Raw genomic sequence first — 23,643 nt, 5'->3', positions numbered from 1 at the left:
GGATCAGAAGTCACTGAGGCAGGAAATAACAGAGGCAAGACCTAAAAGAAGTTCTCTGATTCCAATTCCAGCAGGCTTAGAGAACATCATTTTTTTTTTTAGTTTTTTGCAAGGCAATATGGTTAAGTGGCTTGCCCACGGTCACACAGCTAAATAATTATTAAGTGTCTGAGGCTGGATTTGAAATCAGGTACTCCTGACTCCAGGGTTGGTGTTCTATCCACTTTGCCACCTAGAAGCCCCAAAAGCATCATATTTAATGCTCTTATTTTACAGGAGGAAACTCAAAGCTAAATTGTTTTATAAAGGATTTGATGTTATTATGATGTCATTACTAATTAAAGTGATTTAATGTTTTTAATAAGAAGAAAAAAATGTATAATCACACCTACTATGTGCCAGATACTATGCTAAGGGCTTTAAAAATATCTCATTTTATCTTCACAACAATCTTCAATTGGTCAAGACCCTGGATCCAGTTCAATCCCAATACCAGATTCTGAACCTGGGGTCCACAAACTTGTTCTTTTTTTAAATATTTGAATAACTATTACTATAAAATTAGTTTACTTGGTTTTCAATATATTTTATTTCATATATTTAATAATATTCTGAGGGGGGGGATCTATAGGTATCACCAAAGTAACACCTAAGGGGCCTATGACACAAGAAATGTTAAGAATCCCTGATCTATAGGGTCTTTGATCCTTACTATACTAAATGTCTATTAAATATAGTTCATTGCTTCTTTTTTCCCCCTTATTCCCAGGTAAACTCTTGTGAGTTCAAAGTAACTATCTAATATCCAGTTAAATGGTTTGGAAGAAAAGAAGGTTAGAGTTGGTTCCTGAATCCTAAGACTCCAACTTAATCAGAGAACTGTAATTGAACCTAACACTTTTCCAGGATTCTGTTTCTCTGAGGATTTTAACTACCACTCCTTCCTACCCCACTCTAAGCTAGGAGACAATGTCCAAATTCATTGGAGACATATCATTTCTAGCTAGACCTTAAACAAGGGGCTATGGGATTCCTAAGAAGAAAAAAATTACCCCTTCTCATTTTCCTTTCTGGATGTCACTGGATACTTTTCTTCCCCTATTCATCTCTCCAAATATCTTTCCAATGCCTCAGGGTCAATTCACATTTCTCCTCTAAAAGCCAGATGCCCCCTGCTGGTTAATTTCAATTTGCTCCCCATAGGCTCTCCTTCACCCAGTGGAGCTGCCCATTAGCCCCAAAGCTAAGGAATTTTCACATCTCTGCACCTCACATCTGTCCAGTCAACTCAACCTAGCCTATCAACATACACCATGCTACCTTCTATTCCTCACTGTACTTTCAATTCTCTATACAAACAAATTTTAAGTTTCTGATGTCTGAACTTTGGCTGTCTAGGAATAGATCTATCATTTATAATATGTTTCCATAAAGAAGTAATGATTCTGTAGAACCACCTCAGCAATAAGTTGGGCAAGGATATTGAAATTATAGTATAAGTACAAACATAAAAATAATTTTTAAAATCTGCAAATTCTAGCCTGAAGCAAAGACTATACATACATACATATATATATGCATATATGTAAAACTATGCAACTGATTAAAAAAATTTATATAAATTTAAACCTGAGGTAAAATGTTAATTCATAACCATATTTACTCTGTTGATTAAAAGGGAAAAGGAAATAAAATGTTTTTTTTTAAATTTCATTTTCTCTTGAAAATAAAACAAACAGATCAGAGAAAAACCTATACTAAGAAGCAATAATAGAAGGGGGGAATGGAGTAAGAGAAGAGTATAAACATGTGAGGAATGATACTATGCTCAAATATCTAAAGTCTCACTGATTTGAGTGGGTCCTCAAATGGATTGAGACTATCAATAATTTGTATGTCTTTCAATGATGTAGGTGGCTACGCAGCCATACCTTTCCTATCTGTCCTATATGATTCATATTTATCTCCCCACTAGTTAGCCACAAGGAATCGCCTTAACATACTAGAATGGAAGCCTCCCTCACTCCCATCTGACATTGTAAGGATAGCAATAGAACACTTGGACTATTCACTAACCTTGAAAGAGAGTAATCTCAAAAATAAATAAAGAAACAAATAAATAAATGAATGAATGAATGAATGAATAAATGGGAAAAAAGAGAGTAATCTCATCTACTCTCTCCTACTACCATGCTCTCATACGTACATGCTGTCCTACCATAAAACAATAACTTTCTTTCACCTCTAGAATGAGGAAGTTGGACCATATGATCCATGAGTATTTCTGTCTTGTACTAGTAATTATGAAATCTCATAATAGGAGACCTTAGCATCAAATCCAGACCTCTCTATACAAATGACTAAAAAATTTTCCCTGTTTCACCGAACCAGTATGTGGTGAGCTTTCTAGGTGAACACATCACCATATTTGTAACCATGTGCCCTAGAATAAGTTAATAATAAAAAATTAGTAGTTAGTATCCTAATTTTTAGTAAATCTGAATTCAGAGTCAAGTGAAATATTATCCTATTTCTTTACATTGGTTTAAAATAATTTTGATTTTGTATTTGATTCTCATCTAAATATTTAACTTCCATCTGGAAAAGATGCTTCTAAAATTGCATTCCATTATCATTGATAGCAAAAAGAAGCACCAATTAGACTCCCCATGTATTCACAAATCTCATAGGAGGAAATTTTCAGCCCTTGCAAAACAGGAAAATTTGTAAACAAAGTGCCTGGCAATTGATCTATTAAAAATATTTTATAACCTATGGTTCATTAATGTTGACTCAAAACAAACTGTCACTGCTGACAGAAAAAGCTGACAATTATCCCCTTCCAAGTTGGCCTGGCCCAGACTGACCTTGTTTACACATCTCAGTCTTTTAATTTGTGGTAACTTGGCATAAGAAGAGAATATGTGGCATGTGAGCAGAAGGCTGTTTTCTGCATCTTAAACTGAAATAAACGTCACTGTACACTGAGTACTTCCAGTTCACTGAGCTCTTAGGTAGATTTAGATATGTATTAGAGAGAACTGGTTAAGTTCCTTTTTATCCCCACTGGGCTTTTTATGTTTGTTGACTATAAAACTATAAGCTAAACAGCAACATCTTTTTATAAACCTTGGTATATATCTAAAATCCTCCCAGCATTGGCTGATTTTAAAGAGACATTCAAAGAGGATGGACAACGTAAGCTCTTTTAGAACATGAAAATAGAAGAGTTTCGGCAATTTCGCTGCCAAAAAAGCAGTTTATAGTCCTCCACTGAATCTATAGCCACATATAAGAAAGCTGATCAAGATACTACTGGATTGATAATGGGGCTAAAGAGCAAAAAGAGTCTCTCTCTTTGGCCTAATCTGGCTTCCAATGAAGTTTCTTGGTTTCTTTCTCTGAGCCAATAAAGCTTAGAGCAAAAAGGTACTTGCATTTATTGTGATTTTAATATAGCTCAAGGAAAGCGGATGAGGAAAAATCTTGCTTTATGGATTCTCAGCTGCCTGAATAACCTTCACTCTGTTGGGATGAGAAAGAAAAGTATCCAGGAAAATCCCAGATCTGCCTCTAGCTTTTTTTTTCCATTCTCAGAAATAAGAGTTTTTGTTTGGAATTTATGTTACATTTGCAAAGCTTACTTATCACAGGATCAAAAAATAAGCCAAGATCATTATCCATTTATTTCAAATCACTATCACAATCTATAAATATACCCCTTTCTAGTAAACCTTTTCCTGTCTCAGTTCAGTCTATTGAAAGTAACCTAAATATTCCATAAATGTAGCTCAGAATACGAAGATATCATGAAAATGCAACCATTTAGATGTTATATTTAAATCACTGTTCTGATTTAATAATACAAAATTCAAAGGGACTATAGAAGCTCTATGTTGAGCAGTTTAATTCAGTACTGTCCCTGCTTTCCCATTCCCAGTACTATTCACACTAGTGGTCCTCTTTGATAATAAAGGATAACAAATATTACTAAATTAACAATATCCTCCTGACTTTATGGTTCTCTATAATTTATCCTTCTGCCAGACTTGCCTTTCCAAGGCCCAGATCTAATCATCAAAACCCCTCAGTGGTGGGCGAGAGTGAGTTTAAACTCCCTAACTACACTGCTTTTGTCATGCACCCCTTTGGTAGTTTGGTAAAATCTATGGACCTCTTCTCAAAATGATGTTTCCAAATGCATAAAATAAAATAAATATAATTATAAAGAAAATCAATTCTATTTTTTTAGTTTCACAGTATTTAAAAATCAAGTTCACAATCCCTAAGTTAAGCCTCAGCCTGACATTGAAGGTTTGTGGGAGGGGGTGAGGGAAATTCTGGTTCCAGCTTGCCTTTCAAGCCTTATTTGTGCTGTATCCCATCATATATTCTATCTAACTACTCTTTCACAATTACATCAATAAATCAACAATCAAGAAAGACTCGGGACAGCTAGGTGGCGCAGTGTATAAAGCACTGGCCCTGGAGTGAGGAGTACCTGGGTTCAAATCTAGTCTCAAATACTTAATAATTACCTAGCTGTGTGGCCTTGGGCAAGCCACGTTTGCCTTGCAAAAACTTAAAAAAAAAGACTCTTGCACATATATTCCCTTGGTTTGTACTGCTCTCCCATCTCATTTCAACCTATTTTAATGTTCCTACTCATCCTTCAAAGACCTGAATGTCATTGCTTCCATGTTATCTTCCCTGATTGCCCTTAGCCTTTCTGCTTAAGATTCTATGCACCTTTCTTATATACTTATTGTTTTCTGTCTTATAACAGAATTATTTGTATATGTTACTTAGGTCCCTTACTAGATTTAGATTGACTGTTCTGTGAGGACAAAGATTATGGGTTTTATTCATCTCTATTTTTTCATCAGTTCCTAGCACAGTCTTTTCCATATACTGGACATTTAGAAAATGTTTATTAAAGGAAGGAATGATGTAATCTCCTACCATAGGAGAGAAAAATTAAGAAAGTAATAAGAAGTAACTTCTAACCTAAAAAGAATATTGTATAAACTAACAAAAAATTAAATGTAAATATTTCAATTTATTTCATATAAATATTGTTTCATATACTTGATTATAGTTTCTTTCAAATAATTATGCATAGTCATTGATTTTAAAAAGTGAGAAGAGATCTCAGATGAGCAAAATTAAAAAGAATGCTTAAAATGTAACCTCCTGAACTGTCAATATTTTAGTTAAATACAAAGGATTAAAATTTATACTTATATTACCTTCTTAACTGTGGAAAATGTTGGTATCCATATTGTTTTCTTGCTTCTCTGCACTCTGAAGACTGTTCCCCAGAAACAATTCTTTACAAAATATTCCATTTGTATAAATTAAATATATTTGGTACTCAGAATACTCAGTTAAATAAAAGTCTTAATGAGAAGGACAAGGATTTCATACCATATTTTGACTGAAAAAGGGGCAACTTTGCATAGTTATAATGGGAAGCTCTTTCATAAAAAAGAAGATATATAAAAAAGTATTATAATGGTTTGAAAAATATTGTAGGTTTGTTCAATACTTGAGAAGGGTTAAAAAATGTTTTCTCACTCCCAACTTTCTGTTTTCTTCCTGCCCCAAGACCTAAATACAAAAAACCAGCCCCTGATAGAGAGAATCAATCTATAGACAACTCTGCTGCACCCTTGGCTTCAACTTGGAATTCAGAAGGTAAGGATAATAATCCTTGTCATAGCCAAAATGGATAACTTAAAGGAACATAGACATTATGAAGGTACTTTCAATTCAAAGAAATGAAAGTAAATTAATTCTGAATTGTTTCCATTGATATCAGTAGGACTTGGTGATGATTAGATGGGGGTTAGGGAAAGAGTGGAAGGAAGGAAAAGATGAAATCAAAGAATTCAAGTTTAAGTAAATGGTTAAGCCATTGACATGAAAAGAAAAATAAGGAAGAGGAGTAGGCTTTGAGTGAAAATTCATAATTCAGTTTTTGAGATTTGAATTTGTAACACAAGTAGGATATTCAAACAGAGCCGTCCAGGGGGTAGGAATTAATGTGAGTCTGGAGCTAAAGAGAGAAGTTGGGATAAAAATGAAGAGTCATCACATAAGCCTTCAAAGTAGGATATCGTTATCATACTCTAGTATCGCAAAAAAGGCCTGATTTCTTCACTCTGATAAATCCTTAATTCAGGTCATCATGCCTTTTTAAACTCATCACCAAGTGACTAACACCATGCTAATAAGCTTCTCTGAACTTACCTAAGTTGGTCTTTGGTCAGAATCTAGCTGGCTTTGTGGGAGCTCCCAAGCCTGTGCTTAGCAAACTACGCACTAAAATTAGTTATGGGGCAACAACAATATCTAAATTTATTTAAGACTTACTAAATGACAGACATTGTGCTAAGCACTTTACAACTATTACCTTATTTGATATCACAGCAACAATCCTGGGGGTTATGTACTACTGTTAGCCACATTTTATAGATGAAGAAACTGAGGCAAACAGAGATTAAATGACTTATGAGGGCTAAAGAGCCAATAAGTAAGTAGCTGAGGTCAAATTTGGATTCAAGTCTTCCTGACTCCAGGCCCAGCATTTATCCACCATGTTACCTTATGACCATTACCTAATATATTTTATATTATAGTTATTTGTATATGTGTGTGTATCTTGTCTCCTAGATTGTAAACTACTTAAGGGCTGAGATAGTGTCATTTTTAATCACTGTAAAACAGAGTAGTTCACACAAAATATATCCTTAATAAACATTTATTGAATGAATAAATAGAAAAAAATGGGGTGTCAACCATTTGAGGGCATTACATCCAAGATAGTGAACAGCACCATGGGTAGACAAGATAGTCAAGACCTGGAGTTGTGGTTAGGTTCAATTAATCAATGAGTATTTTTATTAAGCATCTACCTAGATCAGAAGCCTGGATGCCTGAGAACATGGTGGTCCCCTTGAAACTTACAGAAAAGTTAAGAAGAAGGGAGAGCTGGGAGGGGGAGAAAGATTATGAGTTCAGTTTTGAATATTTTTAGCTGAAGATGTATAAAGGAAATCTAGTTCAAGTTATTTAATGGATATGAAACTGGAGCTTAGAGGAAGAGCTAGATGAATATATCTAAGATAATCATTGAAACTTGGGGAACTGATTAGATTGCCACATGAAATCCTATGAAGGGAGAAAAGGAACCAGAACAGATCCGTGTAGGATGTGGTTAATAGGTATGATATACAGATGAAGATTCAGCAAGGGAGACAGAGAAGAATCAGTCAGACAGGTAGATGAAGAGCCACAGAGTAGTTACAGATAATGAAAAGAATATCATGGAGGAGAGATAATTGAATGTCAAACACTATAGAAAGGTGTAGAAGACTGGGGACTGAGCATTTAAGAAATCATTAGTAATTTTGTAGAAAACAATTTCTGTTGAATGATGAGATCAAAAAACAGATAGTAGAGAGTTAAGAAGAGCATGAAAAGAAAATGTAAGTATCTATTGCTGGCTGCTTTCTCAAGGAGTTTAGCCACAAAAGGGAGAAGAGATATGACAATCAAATGAGTGAGTTTTGTGAGGCTAAGGAAGACATTGTCATGTTGTCAATTGATCGATTGAAACTAAAGGCATGAAAAATCTCAAACCTTCTTATTGGAAAAAAAATGATTGAGAGGAAATGTCAATAACTACTGACTAATATGTCTATTTTTGCATCTTGGGGGGCTTTTAGGGAAATAATCTTCATTCACATTAAAGAGATTAGAAGGGGGGGGAAATCAAGGCTTCACAAAGCTATTCCACAGGAAACCACATCTTTACCATCACACAGATTAGTGAACTAAGTAGAAGATCCAAAATCCCATTGTTCTTATTGTTAACTAGAAAAACAATTCACTTTAAAGCGTCTTTACATTTCTGTTTCCAAGATGGTTTAAAACAATAGTGAACAGAAACAAAATTGATCCAATTGACAGCTTCCATAGACATGGGGTGATTTCCCAAGAGTTCCTAAGAAAGATTTTTTTTAAAACCCAGTTAGATTAACATTGAACAAAAAAAGCTACTAAGTTAAGAAATTATCAATGTTAGATATAACTTCAGATTTGGTAATTAATTATTTATTAATTCTTTATTATTAATTTATTAATGATGTATTAATAAATGATTAATTAATGTTAGCCATAGTATAGTGCAGCTGGGTAGTACAGTGGATAGAGTTTTGAACTTGGAGTCCAAGAGACAAGTTAAATTGTACACCATAACATCAACTAATGGGGTTAATGACCAATCTTAATGAACTTGCTCACTTCATCAGTGCAACAGTCAGGGACAGTTTTAGGGTATCTGTGATGGAGAATACCATCTGTGTATACAAAGAAAGAATTGTGGAGTTTAAAGACCAAAGACTATTAACCTTTAATTTTTTTAAAAAAGGTATCTTATGTAATTTTTCTATCTCTTATATTTTATTTTTCCCTTAAGGATATGATTTCTCTCTCAACACATTCAATTTTGATCAATATATATAGCATGGAAACAATGTAAAGCCTTCTATGGGAGGTGGGGGGAGGGAAACAAGATGGAGGGGAATTGTAAAATTAAAAATCAATTTAAAAAAAGACGAGTTCAAATCTTGTTCCAGATACTTATTAACGGTGTGAACTTGAATAAGTTGGTTAACTTCTCTTTACTTCAGGTTCCTCATCTGTAGTATATAATTCCTCATCTGGTTAGAATTTGTTAAAGATACATTTTTTTTTCATCCCATGGAACCATTTACTTCAGATTAACAATGGCAGCAAATAAAATATAGTACAATTTGAAGCACCACTTGCCAGACTGTTTCAAAGAAAAAAATTAATAAATTGCATTCAGAACATATTGTATACACATAATATGAAAGTATATAAACAAAAGATCACAGGAAAATAGTATTAAGTTATCAAGAGACCTATCTGGTAATAATACATTCATAATTATTACTATGACACTAGTACATAAGCAATGAGTATAAAAAGCAAAATAACAAAGTGAAAGCATAACTAAGAAAGAAACATGTAATATTTAACACATATATCAATAGATGCCAACAGATACAATTACATGCAAAGGAGACATTAGTGTTATTCTCTAGCTACATGTATAATCATAACAAAGATTTCTTTCTTCAGTATGACTACAAGAGCTGGGTTGGGAGTATCTTTTGTGTTGCACACTACTATTTCCAAAGAGGTAACCACTTTTCCTGTTTCTCCTGAAACATCATAAAATAGTTTGGTCATTGGCTGACTGTTTCTAGATCTTTTTTATTACCCACTTACTCTTTTCTATATATAGTTAGTTAGCTAGTGATTTTATAGCTATATCATCATGAGGAAAAAAAGAAGGAAGGAAGGGGAAGAAAGAAAGAGAGAGAAAGGGAAGGAGGAAGGAAGGAAGGAAGGAAGGAAGGAAGGAAGGAAGGAAGGAAGGAAGGAAGGAAGGAAGGAAGGAAGGAAGGGGACAGACAGGAAATCAGAATTAATTATGTGTTTAAGCACTGGGACTAGAAGAGAAGAGTAATATAGCCCTTGCTTTCAAGATAAGGATACATTTTTTAAATATACTAAAATCTTGGAAACAAAAATATCAAGATAAGCATAATATTACAGGTATTTTGATCAGCGACAGACATTACACAATATGCATGAGAAACTACATGGTAGAAATGGTAGAAATTCATCAAATATTGTCATATGTTGATAAAATTTCATTTGTTATATTGTGTCTTAGATATAACTTTGTCTAAAGCTGTTCAACATTTCATTTATCCAGAATGCAATTATTTTTAAGAATTACTATGCTTTATAATAAAGAAACTGAATTTTATAATAATCTAAACTTTTTAACCGAGTTTCAATACAGTGTTACAAAATTAAATTCCTGTGATCTTTTCTTTTTAAAGGAGACCTAGAAGAAGACTTTACAGAACAGGTAACACATTTTCATCTAGTATTTATAAGTTATTTAACTCATGTCAAAAACGAAGTACCTGTTTCATATTTCTCCCAGGTTACAATGTTTTAAGATTATTATGTTGAGGCTATAGAAGGGTGAACTTTTGCACAGAAGAATATGAAAAGTAGCATCCTGAATCAGACCAAACCTCATCTAATCTCCTATTTTGTCTCTGACAATGTGCAAAGGCCAGTTCATGAGAAGGCATGATTTCTTTCCATGGTATCATTCTCAAAATTTTAGTCTTCTGTGATACATGGCTACCTAGCTGCTCTTCCAATGATGATCCCCTACACATGATTTATCTATGAGATTTTCTAAATTATGTTGCAGTTTTTAATCTCAGAAGTAAGAATTTTATCCCAAAAGCTTTTTTTTATTTAATGTCTCAAATTTCTTTCTTTTTTTCTCATTCTTTCCTTCTCCTTCTCTCTTCTTCTCCTCTCCTCCTCCTCCTCCTTCCTTCCTTCCTTCCTTTCTATTGTCTCTCTCCCTCCCTCTCTCTCTCTCTCTCACACACACACACACACACAACACACACACACACACACACACACACACACACACAGAATTTTCCTGTTTTTCTCTACTTACAAACAGCATTATACCAGAAAGATATCCAAACAAACTTTGTATGACTATGGTTCACAGAATCTAAGAGGCTAAGTGTCCATCTCATTCAGCCAATCCAGAGAAGGCATTGCCCTCATGGTCAAAGCCCTCCAAAGACTGAAACATCTCCCCCTCCCAGGTAACCCAGTACCATCTTTGTGCAGCTCTAATTGTTAGAAAGTTCTTCTTGATATGAAGTCTATCTTAGCTTCCTTACATCTTCTACCCTATTATTTCCAGGTTAAACCCTTTAGGGAGAAACCAAACAATTCCAGCCCCTCCTCCACATGACAGACCTCTAAATTCTAGAACACAGCCCTCCTGCCTACCCTGGTATTCTCTTTTCCAGACTTCAGCTGATCCCAATATGACATGAACTCAAAGCTCTTCACTATGTTGGTTGCTCTTCTCTGGACACTCTAAACTAATCAGTAACAGCAACAGCGGATCAAAGTCTTTCTTTCACTTGCTGCCCAGAATTCAACACAGTACTTCAGATGAGATCTGACAAGGGTAAAGCATAGTAGGACAGTTGCCTTCCCTGTTAATGCAATTAAAGATTGTATTAGCTCTTTTGACTGCTATGTTCCATTGCAAACATATCATAAACTAAATTAGCCTCCAGACCTTTTTAAACAAAGACCAAAGACCAAATTTTAAAAAAAAAATTATTGGCTAACTTGTGAAGTTGATCTTTTTTTTTTTTTAGATTTTTCAAGGCAATGGGGTTACGTGGCTTGCCCAAGGCCACACAGCTAGGTCATTATTAAGTGTCTGAGGTCGGGTTTGAACCCAGGTACTCCTGACTCCAGGGTGGGTGCTCTATCCACTGCACCACCTAGCCGCCCTGAAGTTGATCTTTTTAACCCAACTCCCAACTGCCTTATCTATCCCTATTGAATTTCATAAAATGGTCCAGAGTCAAAAGAAACCTCAAAGGCCACTAAATCCATGTGTTCTTCACTTGTTTCTGTTTTGGACAAGAAGCTGATGAAATTCAAAAACTCTCAGAATGATATTTTTGAATGCACAAAACAAATTACCTAGGAATATTAAGACAACCAATTATGTTGAAATAAAGAGTAATTTTTTTTCCATCCATGTTCCTGAAATCAGTCTATAAACCCAAGTTAAGAACCTTATTTCATAGGAAATTAAAAGTTACAGATGCCAATTATGTTGACTCCTGGTTTTGAATTAGGATTGGTGTTTTCAATGTTAGGTCTTCTGACTATAGGTTGATTAACTGGGGAGCAAAGATTAGCGTGATCTTATACAACTACACTTTCTCCCTAATTAAAAAAAATAAAAGCTGTTGAAACAAGGAACAAAAACACTGGGATAGGATTTAGGAGACCTGGATTCAAGGTTGTCTCTACTATTATCTTGCTGCATCAGTGTAGGCAGGTCATGCAACCATTCCATACCCCAGCTTCCACATCTTAAAATAAGAAAGTTGAGGGGCAGGTAAGTGGCACAGTGCATAGAACAACATCCCTGAGTCAGGAGGATCTGTGTTCCAGTCCAGCCTCAGACACTTGATACTTACTATGTGACCTTGAGCAAATCACTTAACTCCTTTGTCCCACAAAAAACAAAAACAAATAAATAAATAAATAAATCAAGTAAGGAATTTGGACCAGATTATATCTAACATTCCTTCCATTTCAAATTGTCAGTAAGAATAATAATAGCAATGCTTTAAGCTTTACAAAGCTATGTATTATATAAAGTAACATGCATCTACACATATACATATGTGTGTATTTATAATTTGATTTCACAATAACCCTGTGAGATAGGTATTATTATCCCCTTTTACAGATGAGGAAACTGAGGCAGAGAAGTTAAGTGACTTGCCTGGAGTCACAGTTTGTAGTGTCTCAGCTATAATTGAATTCAAGTCTTGTTCCTATCCAGCACTCTATTCAATAGGCTGCATAGCTGTTGGGATTTTCTTGGCAAAGATACTAGAGTACTTTGCCATTTCCTTATCTTGCTCATTTGACCACTGAGGAAATTGAGACAACCAGGTTAAAATGATTTGCCCAGAATCACAAAGCTAGGAAGTGTGAGTTGAGATATGAACTCAGGAAAAAAAATGGGTCTTCCTGATTCTAGGCCTAGCACTTTGTCCACTGAGCCATGTATTTAAAAAGACAAGAATGATTTAGAATGATGACTTAGAGAAGAAATATATAAAGATAATTTATTTTGTCTTACACTGTTTTCAATCACTGTTTATTCCTAAAATGTTCAAGATGATTTAAAAGTCTTTCAGGAGATATACAAATGTCAAGCTCTAGGTACTTTGGGTGCCCCAAAGTACATTTCCATATCACATAATATTTGATCTCTAATTTTTGCAGCTAACTGGCAAATTCTGTTTAAGGTAGCAATTCTGATAAAGGCCTGATAGTATGACTCATTATCAACTGTTAACATATCAAAATGATGTTTTTTGATCCTGGAAAATTGTTGTCATATTTACTCTTTAACATGGGACTATTGGCTTTAATACTGTTTTTAATGTGTCAAAAGCTCCCAATAAGAATAGCTAAATTATGGGGTGGCTAGGTGTTGCAGTGGATAGAGCACCGGCCCTGGAGTCAGGAGTATCCAAGTTCAAATCCAGCCTCAGACACTTAATAATTACCTAGCTGTGTGGCCTTGGCCAAGCCACTTAACCCCATTTGCCTTGCAAAAACGTTAAAAAAAAAGAATAGCTAAATTATAACTAACTACAGCAAAGTTATAACTACAAATCTACCTACCACCAACACCATCACTACTAAGATGGTGGGCAAGTATATTAGCCAATGAATGAACATTATTCATGGCATCACTCTTTCCCACATACTCTAGTCAAACTTGATAGGTCTTGTCCCCCTCAACCAACCTTCTGTTACCCAACCCTGTCCCCCCCCCAAAAAAAAATATGCTCTGAAAATGTCCACCTTATTCATTATCTTTTTCGTGTTGATCCTTATGCTTAGGATCACTTCATTTACCCTCATGAAGATGGAGAGGAGTTTGAATCTGACCTCAAACATTTGCCACTTACTAGCTATGTGACCCTTGGGCAAGTTACTTAACCATGATTGTGCCGCATCTAGGGTCATCTCTAGTCATCCTGATTCATATCTGGTCACTGAACCCAGAGACTCAGGAGGAGAAAGTTAGTCTGGTGACTTAGCATAGCTCCCCCTCACTCAAATCCAATTCATGTACTTGACATGGCATCACCTTCCTGATGTCAAATTTAAAAGACAAACATTATTATTATCATTGAATTCCAACATATTCATTAAAACTTCTATTAAAGCCATCAAGGATAACTTAACACAGCAGATAAGAGGTAGAATCCAAAACCAACCATCTTAGCAGTCTTGAACTCTAGATCAAAGTTCTAGATCAAATCTTATTAAGATATCATTTCACAGGGATAAAATTAAAGTCTTACACTTGGATTCAAAAATAAAATCAGCTTCAGAAGAACAACATAGGAGAAAGGTAACTAAATAATAGAAAAAAGGGTGTTCATCAATTCATTTCAAGCAAGGAATCATAATAAAGGGAATAGAAGAAAAGATAATAGTCCTATTTTTTTCTAGTCTGGCCAGATTGCATTTGAAATATGGTTCTTGGTCCTAGAAAGCATGTTTTAAAAAGAACTGAATTATAATAATAAATAATAAACTGGAAGGTATCCAAAGGAGGACAATCACCATACCTGGCAACAGGTACCTGGTGCCATTGAGCATTTGTAGCAATGTCTAGAATAATCTTTTTTGTTTTTGTGTTATAATTTGATGCTCACAGTGTCCAGGTCTTCCTTACTTCCTTTTTGAAGATAATATTCATGATGAATAAGACAGGAAGTATCCTATATAATCTAAAAGCCTCTAGATTCCCATCTCTGGCTACTGAGCCCTATTTTCCAATATATTTTTTCACTGTTCACCCAAGCTCACCTTTGCCCATCATGTTTCTCATTGCATAAGAGAAACAATAATACAGTAGTACAGTTAAGTGGATTTGGATACAGATAAATGATTAGTCCCCAAAAGGAGTCATTAACAATCTAAATATGGAATGAGGTCTCCAAGGAATCTCCAGAGAGCTGGAGATTACCTACATTGGTATTAGTGACTTTAATAAAGACATGGCTCATCATGGCATACTCATCACCTTTGCAGATATTATGAAACTGGGAGGGAATAGGATTACAGAGTCAGGATTCAAAAGGATCTTGCCAGACCCAAACTATTTTTTTTTTAGGTTTTTGCAAGGCAAATGGGGTTAAGTGGCTTGCCCAAGGCCACGCAGCTCGGTAATTATGAAGTGTCTGAGACCGGATTTGAACTGAGGTACTCCTGACTCCAGGGCTGATGCTCTATCCACTGTGCCACCTAGCCACCCCCAGACCCAAACTATTAAAGCGAAATATAACAGGAATAAAAAATCTTATACTTGATCTCCAAGAAAAGTATAAAAAGGAAGAAGATAATTAGATAGAAGTTTTTTTTAATCCAAGGTTTTGTGGATTTATGGTATTATTTTCCTTTTTAGACACACTGCAAGGTTGCTGTGAGTCAGTAGTGTGATAAGACCACCAGAAAAGCCCACATGACCTTAGGCTTCATGAAGAGTCATAGCTTCTAGAAATGAGGTGAAAGAAGGTCAGACAACAATTGGAGGATGACATTCAATGCTGGTCACTGAAGTTTAGGAAAGACCTGATAAACTGGAACAGTAGTTTCAAACTCAACTAGAAATAGATTCCTGCAGCTGCATATAGACTTTATTTGGTATTGTCTGACTCTTCATGGGCTTTTTTGGGCAGAGACACTGCAGTAGTTTGTCATTTCCTTCTGCAGTTCATTTTACAGATGAAGAAACTGAAACAAAGAGAGTTAACTGACTAGCTCAGAGTCATAGAGTCAATTAGAGTCTGTGGCCAGATTTAAACTCAGAAAGATGAGTTTTCCTGATTCCTGGCCAAGGCTCTTTCCACTGTACCACGTAGCTGCATATTGACTAAGATAACCACAAATTAACATTATCTAAGGCATATTTTATTCTTCCTTATTTTGTTAAACATTTCTCAATTTCATTTTCACCTGGTTTGTTTGGGCTGCTTTCAGGGTATTTTGCCTGTAGGCTTGAGTCTGACATTTCTGCTAGAAGATATTTAGTGGAAGGTAATCAGGACAATCAGGATAGCCAGAGATAAGAGATGTAGAGCTGGAGTCTTAGGCAATTTGGTCCAGCCTCATAGTTTTATTAAAGAAGTCTTGAGCAATGGTCTGATCAAAGGTAAGATTTAGACCCAAGTCCTCTGACCCTTGATTCAGTGCTTCTTCTGCCATACTTAGTACTTGTTTGAACACCTCCCTTTCATGCTAGATGAAAATTGACTGAAGGAATTGAGAATATCTAACCTATAAAAGAGGATGGTAATGGGGAGTGTTAGCTATCTTGAAAAACTATGTTGAGGAAGAGAGATTAGTCCTGAATCTGTTAGATAGATTCAACAGAGGGGAGAACCAGAATAGAAAGAAGCAGCAAATTTAGACTTGAAAGCAAGAAAAACTTCCTAACACCCAGAGCTAATCAAAAGCAGCATGGACCATCTCAGGTGGCAGTGAGGTTGAGTGGAAGTCTTCAAGGAAAGCCCAGATGCCTATTTTTTCAAGTGTGCATAAGTCTGGACACTTCCTAAAGCCTCTTCCAACACTGATATTCTAAGAGTACTTGTATTCACAGTTGTGAGGAAAATTATGTTAACTATAAAACAACATGTAAACACAAGCAACTACTGAAAAATTTCATTAACCCTATTTATACTTTAATGGGAAAAATATCCATAAAGCTGCAGAAAAAAGGAAATCTCATTTATGATACTGCCCATTTGAATGTAGGTCTTGAAAAAAAAGAATTCTTTCATTCTTTATTTTTGTGTCCCCAGGACCCAGCAGAGTGACCCCCACATAGTAGGCACTTAGTAAATGCCTATTGATTAATTGATGTTGAGACAATCATTTGAAATAACAAAGGAAATTAACATTTAAAATTTTATTAAAAGTTGAAAGAGGATTAGGCTAAAAGTCAAAAGGCATGAATTATTCCAATTATTAGTTGTTTCACTTCAAGCAAATTCTTTTTTAAAACTAAGACGTAGAAAAACCAACTGAAAAATGAGGGTCCAATACTTCTATATATTTCACGGAGCCATGGTGAAAACCAAATTGGCTAATGTGTATAAAGTACTTTTTAACTATAAAGCATAGACAAATTTTAGCTATTAAACGTTAGCTAAGTATTAATTCTAAGAATCAAATTAAAAGCAGACCTTGACTTGTCTGTAGAATTTGCTTACGACAGTTAGTATCCACTTTTTTAAAAAATCACAAGGAAAGGTGACCTGGTATCACCCAACATTACGTAACACAATAAGGGTGTGGTTCAGAAAGTGCTCTGTGATGAATGTAGAAACCAGATGAGGGATTGGGGAAAACCCTTGTGTTGCTTCTGTAAATCACTACAGGAATTAACATGCCATCTTTCAATCAAAGGCAAGCACGCTGTTCAGCACTTAATGCAATGAAGATCAATCTCCCGCACAGCCACAACTTCCTACTTTCTAAATAAAATCACTTACCAAAGTAGGCAAGAAAGATAAAATGAGTGATGGCCAAAACAAATATATATACACACAACAAATTTCTTAATCTTGGCTCACATATACCTACATATTCAAAAAAGGTTTCATTTTTCTTAGCATCTTTTAAAGGCAAGTTTTGGGGTTTTTTTTATCTTGAGGATACTCTCAGAGAACACTAGTCATTACTAGCACCCATGCTCCCAACATACCTATGTATTGGCATGCCAGATAGGATCTGACTGAAAATGTTTAGCTTGGAGTCAGGAAAGAAGTGGCTTCAAATCTTGGTTTGTCGACTTCAACTAGACACTCTGGACCTCAACTTCTTCAATAAAGAGATTAGGCTTTGGTGATCTCTAAAGTCTCTCCTAACTCTGGCAGTCTCTAAGCTCCTATTGCTATTATCTCATTAATCTTTAGAACATCCCTGTGAGGGAAATAAGGTATAGCCAGGGTGCTTAAAAACTGGAACAGGATACTTGAAAAGTTGTAGAGTCCCCTCCCTGAGTCTTTAAAAATAGAATTAATCCTCATCTTACTTAAATAGTTTAGAAGAAATCCTAAAAGGGGAATGGGGTTGATGGTTTTTCATCTTAATACTTATTTCTATGATCCCTCTTTATTGAAAAAGAGGGTCCAGAGAAGAATGTGTGTGACTGGCCACAAAGGCTATAGGAATTCAAGAGAGTGGTTAAATAATGGAATCCAAAGGATAGGGAAAGTTTGGGCATCCAGAAGCAATTATTCTTAGCAACCTTAGGCGAATTAAGTGATTGTCATTAATAGAACTCAACAAGGCAGTAAGTTAGTAACAGAATCTCCATATCCTCATGACTACTGTAAGATCATGCAAAGTAAGTACACTTTAACAGAGTAGTTCACAGACCAAGAGATGAAGTTGGTGCTTTGGAAAAATGTTAGTATTTACAATGGGGTTTTTGTGGGTTGTTGGGGTTTTTTTCCTTTTTGCTTTTTTTATTAAACCGAAAACTACTCAAACCCCACTGAACTTGCCAGCACACACACACAAGCCCCAGGCAGTATTAAATTACTCATTCTTCTTGTTACTTGTTTTTCCAGGGCTTTTTTTTTTAAAAAAAAATTCTATGTATAAGCTGTATACACACGCACCTACATTTGTCTCCCTTACTTTCCATGCCTACATTTTCTTTGGGGTGTGGCTGTTTGCATTAGTTCAAAGGCAGTGACTTTCTGGAAATCACTTAGAAGAAGTCAAGAGATAACTTAGGAAATATCTCAAATTAGAGGTGACTAGTTTACAAAGTTCAACTACATTCAGATTAACCTATAATTTAAGAGAAATAGCAATGTTCTTAATTCCTATACATGGCACTATGCAGCCCAACTCATGTTGCAATCATCCTTGCCTTTCACCTTTACCATTTTAATTCTTGGTTGGCTACCTCTAAACTCCAACACATGTAGCAAGATAGTTTGCTTTCTCAGATAACACAAGGACTCTTTCACTCTTAGTTTACCTGATTTCCTATCTCTTTCAATGTCTCCTTCCATTTCTGCCAGATTCTCCTACACAGAGTAGGGAAATGGGGGGGGGGGGGGGAGAGGTGAATGAAGGAGCTTGTCTTAAATCAGGAGGGACAGGAAATCATGAGGCTATTCTTTTTTTTTTTTAGTTTTTTGCAAGGCAAATGGGGTTAAGTGGCTTTCCCAAGGCCACACAACTAGGTAATTAAGTGTCTGAGGTTGGATTTGAACTCAGGTGCTCCTGAGTTCTATCCACCTAGCTGCCCCTGTGAGGATTCTTTCTTTGAAGCTCTAGATAAGACTTAGCTGCCCAAAGTACCAGTTACTTTCAGGCCTACTTTTCTGATATTCTAGAACATAATACTTCAAGGGACATGGCTACATTCTCAATTAAAAATTAATTTTAATTGTCTAAAATCTATGAAATAAATCACTAAAATTAAGTAGAAGACAGTCTCATTGTAACAGTGTTTTATTTTAGTAGTTATTTTTCACCTTTTCTTTGTGGCAAATTTCTCTGTATCATAGATTTTAAAATTTAAATTAAAATTGATCTTTTCTAATTTTTACTTTCTTGTACTTCAAATTATAAGTGTACCTTCTCTGATTTTAATAGTTCAAATTAAATTCAACAGTCATTGATAAAAAACATCTATCATTTCTAAGTCACTATGCTAGACCCTGTGGAATAAACAAAGTATACTAAGTCTCTTTCTTATGCTTACAGAGCTGACTATCCAGAGAAAGGGAAAGTCAGGGATAAGAGATAGATAGGTAGATAGATGGATAGATAGATGGATGGATGAATGGTAGGTAGATATGCATATCTATAAGTGGATATGCATATCTTTAAATATATAACTATACTTAGATATAGATATATATGTGGGTGTGTATATATATATCTATACATACATATACACACTCACAAATAAATATGCTGTAGAGTATGAAAAGGGGTGAATAGTACAATGTATTTTGGTAGCTCACAATAGGAAGGACACAGTGAATTAAAATTTACCAATAAGAATTGTCTTATATTATACATACTTTAAAATACTTTTCCCTCATTGTATTTTAAATTATTAATTCTCTAACTACTATTAAATCAAAAATCAGCTTATTCTGTCTTCCATTGTTTGATTTTTTTTCCCTCTTTTTGTTTCAGGAAATTGAAGATGATTGTTCTCTGAGAATGGTTCACTTTGGTTTGGTGTAACAAAGAAAAAAACAACCTTTCATTTGATGACTTTATAACTCTATTACTAACTGTTCTCAAATGAGAACAAACACATCTATTTTTCAGTAGGTTTGTCCCAAAATAATCACATTTTCATCAAATGGCTGTTCACTCTAGGTTAGCAGCTACTTCTAAACCCCATGGTGGATGCTGTTCCTAAGACAAATGTGAGAGTGCATACTTAAAGATGTCACTAGGATCATTATTGAGTTTTAAGTTGACCACACTGAATATTAATCTAGTCACCCAGAGAACCCTTTCAGATCTCATATGGGGTAAAGCAAATAGCCATATATCATTTCATATTTATTAATACAAAAAATAAATGTAAAATAGCAAATAAATTTATTTTAACTGTGAAAAAATTAAAATTAAACATTATGCTGTTCGTTGACTGTATGGTTTTGTGTTATCTACATGAATTTTAACAGGTGATAAATTCTTAGGGGACTACCACCTCATTCATCCTTCAGTTCTACAGGTAAAAATTGATCCAGATGTTCAACGAACCAAGTATTGGCAGTGATGGGCATATAAATTATTTGCTCTGAGATTTTGATTGTAAGGCGAATGCCTTGTTTTACAACTTGTTGGAAGAATGAGGACATCAATTAGTCAGACCTGATTGACTAAGAGTTAACTCCTGATTGATGTTCTTGTTCAGCCATAGCCCAGAGAGATGCCCAAGGGGCCAGTTTATCACTAAGGTGAGAAGAGTCACACAAGAGGAGTCCTGCAGACTAAATGGCATCTATCTGCCTTTAGTATAAATATGCCTGTGGCTTTTCCTTCAACCCCCTCTCAAAATGTCTTACTCCGGATGACCTCCTCTTGGCTGTTCTCCAACTGCACTTAGAAATACTCAGGACCTGAATAGCTTTCATGTTGATTCTAGTTAGCTCTAACTGGAATGCCAATGACTAGAATGAAATATTGAGAGCATATCTGAAATACTAGATCTAAAGTTTTCTTCTTGGTAAAGTGCCAGATAATGCATTTCTTTTCAGTCACTTCCAGCAGTGTGTTTTTATGCATCTTCCTCTATTTTTGCTTTAAGTCTCAACATTTAAAGAAAAAAATATACAGTATCACAATATTTTTATGCATAATGTTTTACGCCAAATACATTTCACTAAAAATGCTATGTGTATGTATGTGTGTGTGTGTGTTTGTGTGTGTACTGTTCCTCATATGTCCGCTTTTTAGAAAAATCTTCATTTGGATGCAGATATTATTGCTACTTAAAGAATAAAAATCATTCTATTGCGATTTCAATGGAGTAGATCTCAATTTCAAATACCTTCATGAAAAAGCTGGCTTTCAAAAGCAATATTTCTCCAAAAATGCTCTTCATTTTTGTAACCTAGAACTATAATCCCAGTTGAATAACCACTATTTCCCCCTTTTTTAGAAAGATGTGGAGCCTCTTTAACATCATTCTATTGGAAATCTAGATTTAATCTCACACTTCTAACTGCTAATGTAAAATGAAAAGCAATGGTGCTAATCTGCTTCATTCAATATTGTACTTCTGTCCTGAATTATTCAAAGAAATGAAAACATTTATTTTCTTATTTTCCCACTATTATTAGAGTGCATAGACTAGAAATATATATATACATATATTTGTATATCTACAGTTTTTTTATCTTATAGGTAAAGAATTTGTATTGGCAACCAAAACACAGCATTTTAGTAATGTAATTTTATGTTTGTCAGGAAATTTCAAGAATTTTAAATTTAAAATATTTCCTTTAAGAGATCTTATTAATGATTTTTTAATTTTTAAATTAAAAATATTTTAATCAGTCATTAATTCACAATTGAGAGGTTTTCTAACAATATCATCATTCCTGTTATGCCAATTGTTAATATTTGATAAAGAATTTCATATAACATTCCTTGCTTTAGGAAAGGCTATGCAGTCATGCAAATGTTTTTAAAACCAGAGGTAAAAAGATGTTTCTATTTACTCAGTGAGTTAATATTAATAAAGTAAGATTAAACCAAACATTTAACAGTAATATTTCCCCCAACTAGGCAATACAGAGATGATTGGTCATTTTCATGAATCCTTATGACAATCTGAGGAAAGAAAATGTTTGTGAAAGATAGATCTGTATTTAATTTCAAATTTCAATACAACAATCAGTCAGAAAACATCCCATTTGTTCTGCCCAAAACAATGAAATGTATTACTTAGCTTATAGAGCCGTTTTGCTGAACTGAAGCCATATTTCTGTCAGTTCAAGTGATGGTCTATATGAGGGATTAATCTGACACCAGACAGGGAACTCTAATCCTTCAATATATCATAATCTATTTACTTTGCATACTAAGAGGATTTCTGTTAAAATGTACAGGAAGTAATGCTAGCAATGTACATTAGAAGAGGAGTAGTTTCCCCAAAATTTCACATTCTTAATAAAATATTTTCAGGGTATTCATAGATTTTTCCAAAGAATTCAATAAACTGGTCAAGTATAGGGTTGAATCACTTACAGTATTTTTATGGTACTTTCTTTTTTATATGTAAATATCACAAAATAATAGGCCTTAATTGCTAGATTTTATTTGCTGGAGCTTTTACTAACAAATCAAACATGTTTTTAGTGAGTAAATTTTTATGGCATTTCTCTTAATTTTTAAGAGTAAAAGCGATAGTGCAAAGGAGAAGGATGCATTCATGCATGCATACACATATATATACACATACAAACATACGCACAGGCATATATATTTAATATTGTACTATCTCATAATTCCTGAAACTATTTTTGTATATGCCATGACAAAGAGGGCATCTGCTAAATAATAATTATTCCTTGCCTTAGCCTATGATTCTTTACCATATGAGAAAAATATTATGATTAAACTTTTATTCACATATACAACATACAATGTATATAATTTGAGCTTAGCTTTTCATTTCAGCTTATATTGGCAAATTCCAAGTTGTTTGAATTTGAAAAGTTTGTGATAAAGTAAATAAATGGACAATGGTACTGTACAAACTGTTCCATTAAGCAATTCAGGGTGTCCTAAAAGTCTCAGTGCAGTTTTGAGCTTTCTTAATTTCAAATTCAATTTCTTACAATAACATGGTTTTAAAGTTTGGCTACTTAAATTTATGCCTATTTTGTTTGTGAATTTTGAATAATTTTTAATATTAACAGAACAAAGTACTCTGCCATTATATTGCATGAACAACAGTTTCTGGATGACACTTTCTTAAAGCAATGGATCAGTTGAAGAAGTTCTCTGCTTTGGCCACTTCAGTCACCTGATCTGACTCCTTTAGACTTTTTTTCCTGTGGGGTCACATCAAATCTGTCATATATTCATTAGAATCTCATCCTTTGTATTATCTAGACTATGATTACAAATGCAAACCTTTCCACCACTGAGTAGCACCTAATGAGAGTTTTTACAAAGTTCAAAAAGCAACTAGATTGATGATTAATACAAAATGGTGCATTAGATTCAATAGTAACAAGAAACATAAATCATTTAAAACTTAAGTAATTAATCTCTCAAATACTGTTTTGATAAGTTTGTATAATTTGTGCTTCTGAAGTTATTCAAACTCAAAACTTTACTAAGACTTTTGGGACACTGTAT

General features: G+C 34.5%; 1 protein-coding gene across 8 annotated transcripts in view; it reads left to right on the top strand.

The window, feature by feature from the left end:
• The window catches only part of WDPCP (WD repeat containing planar cell polarity effector), a 416,945-nt gene extending 396,924 nt beyond the window's left edge, over positions 1-20,021 (top strand). For 3 of the 8 annotated variants that reach the window (XM_074207144.1, XM_074207128.1, XM_074207135.1), the window contains 3 exons: positions 5,609-5,697; positions 9,945-9,973; positions 10,567-10,930. In XM_074207144.1, the coding sequence (XP_074063245.1) occupies positions 5,609-5,697; positions 9,945-9,973; positions 10,567-10,635 (187 nt within the window). In that variant the 3' untranslated portion in view covers positions 10,636-10,930. Of the gene's footprint in view, positions 1-5,608; positions 5,698-9,944; positions 9,974-10,566; positions 10,933-10,958; positions 11,123-19,950 lie in introns of those variants that run through there. The other 5 variants (XM_074207099.1, XM_074207112.1, XR_012472515.1 and 2 more) reach the window with 4 other exon arrangements.
• Positions 20,022-23,643: the final 3,622 nt, after the last annotated feature.

The sequence above is a fragment of the Macrotis lagotis genome, chromosome 1 (genome assembly GCF_037893015.1).
Source record: "Macrotis lagotis isolate mMagLag1 chromosome 1, bilby.v1.9.chrom.fasta, whole genome shotgun sequence".
Lineage (NCBI taxonomy): Eukaryota > Metazoa > Chordata > Mammalia > Peramelemorphia > Peramelidae > Macrotis > Macrotis lagotis.
This window is presented reverse-complemented; position numbering and strand designations above follow the sequence as displayed.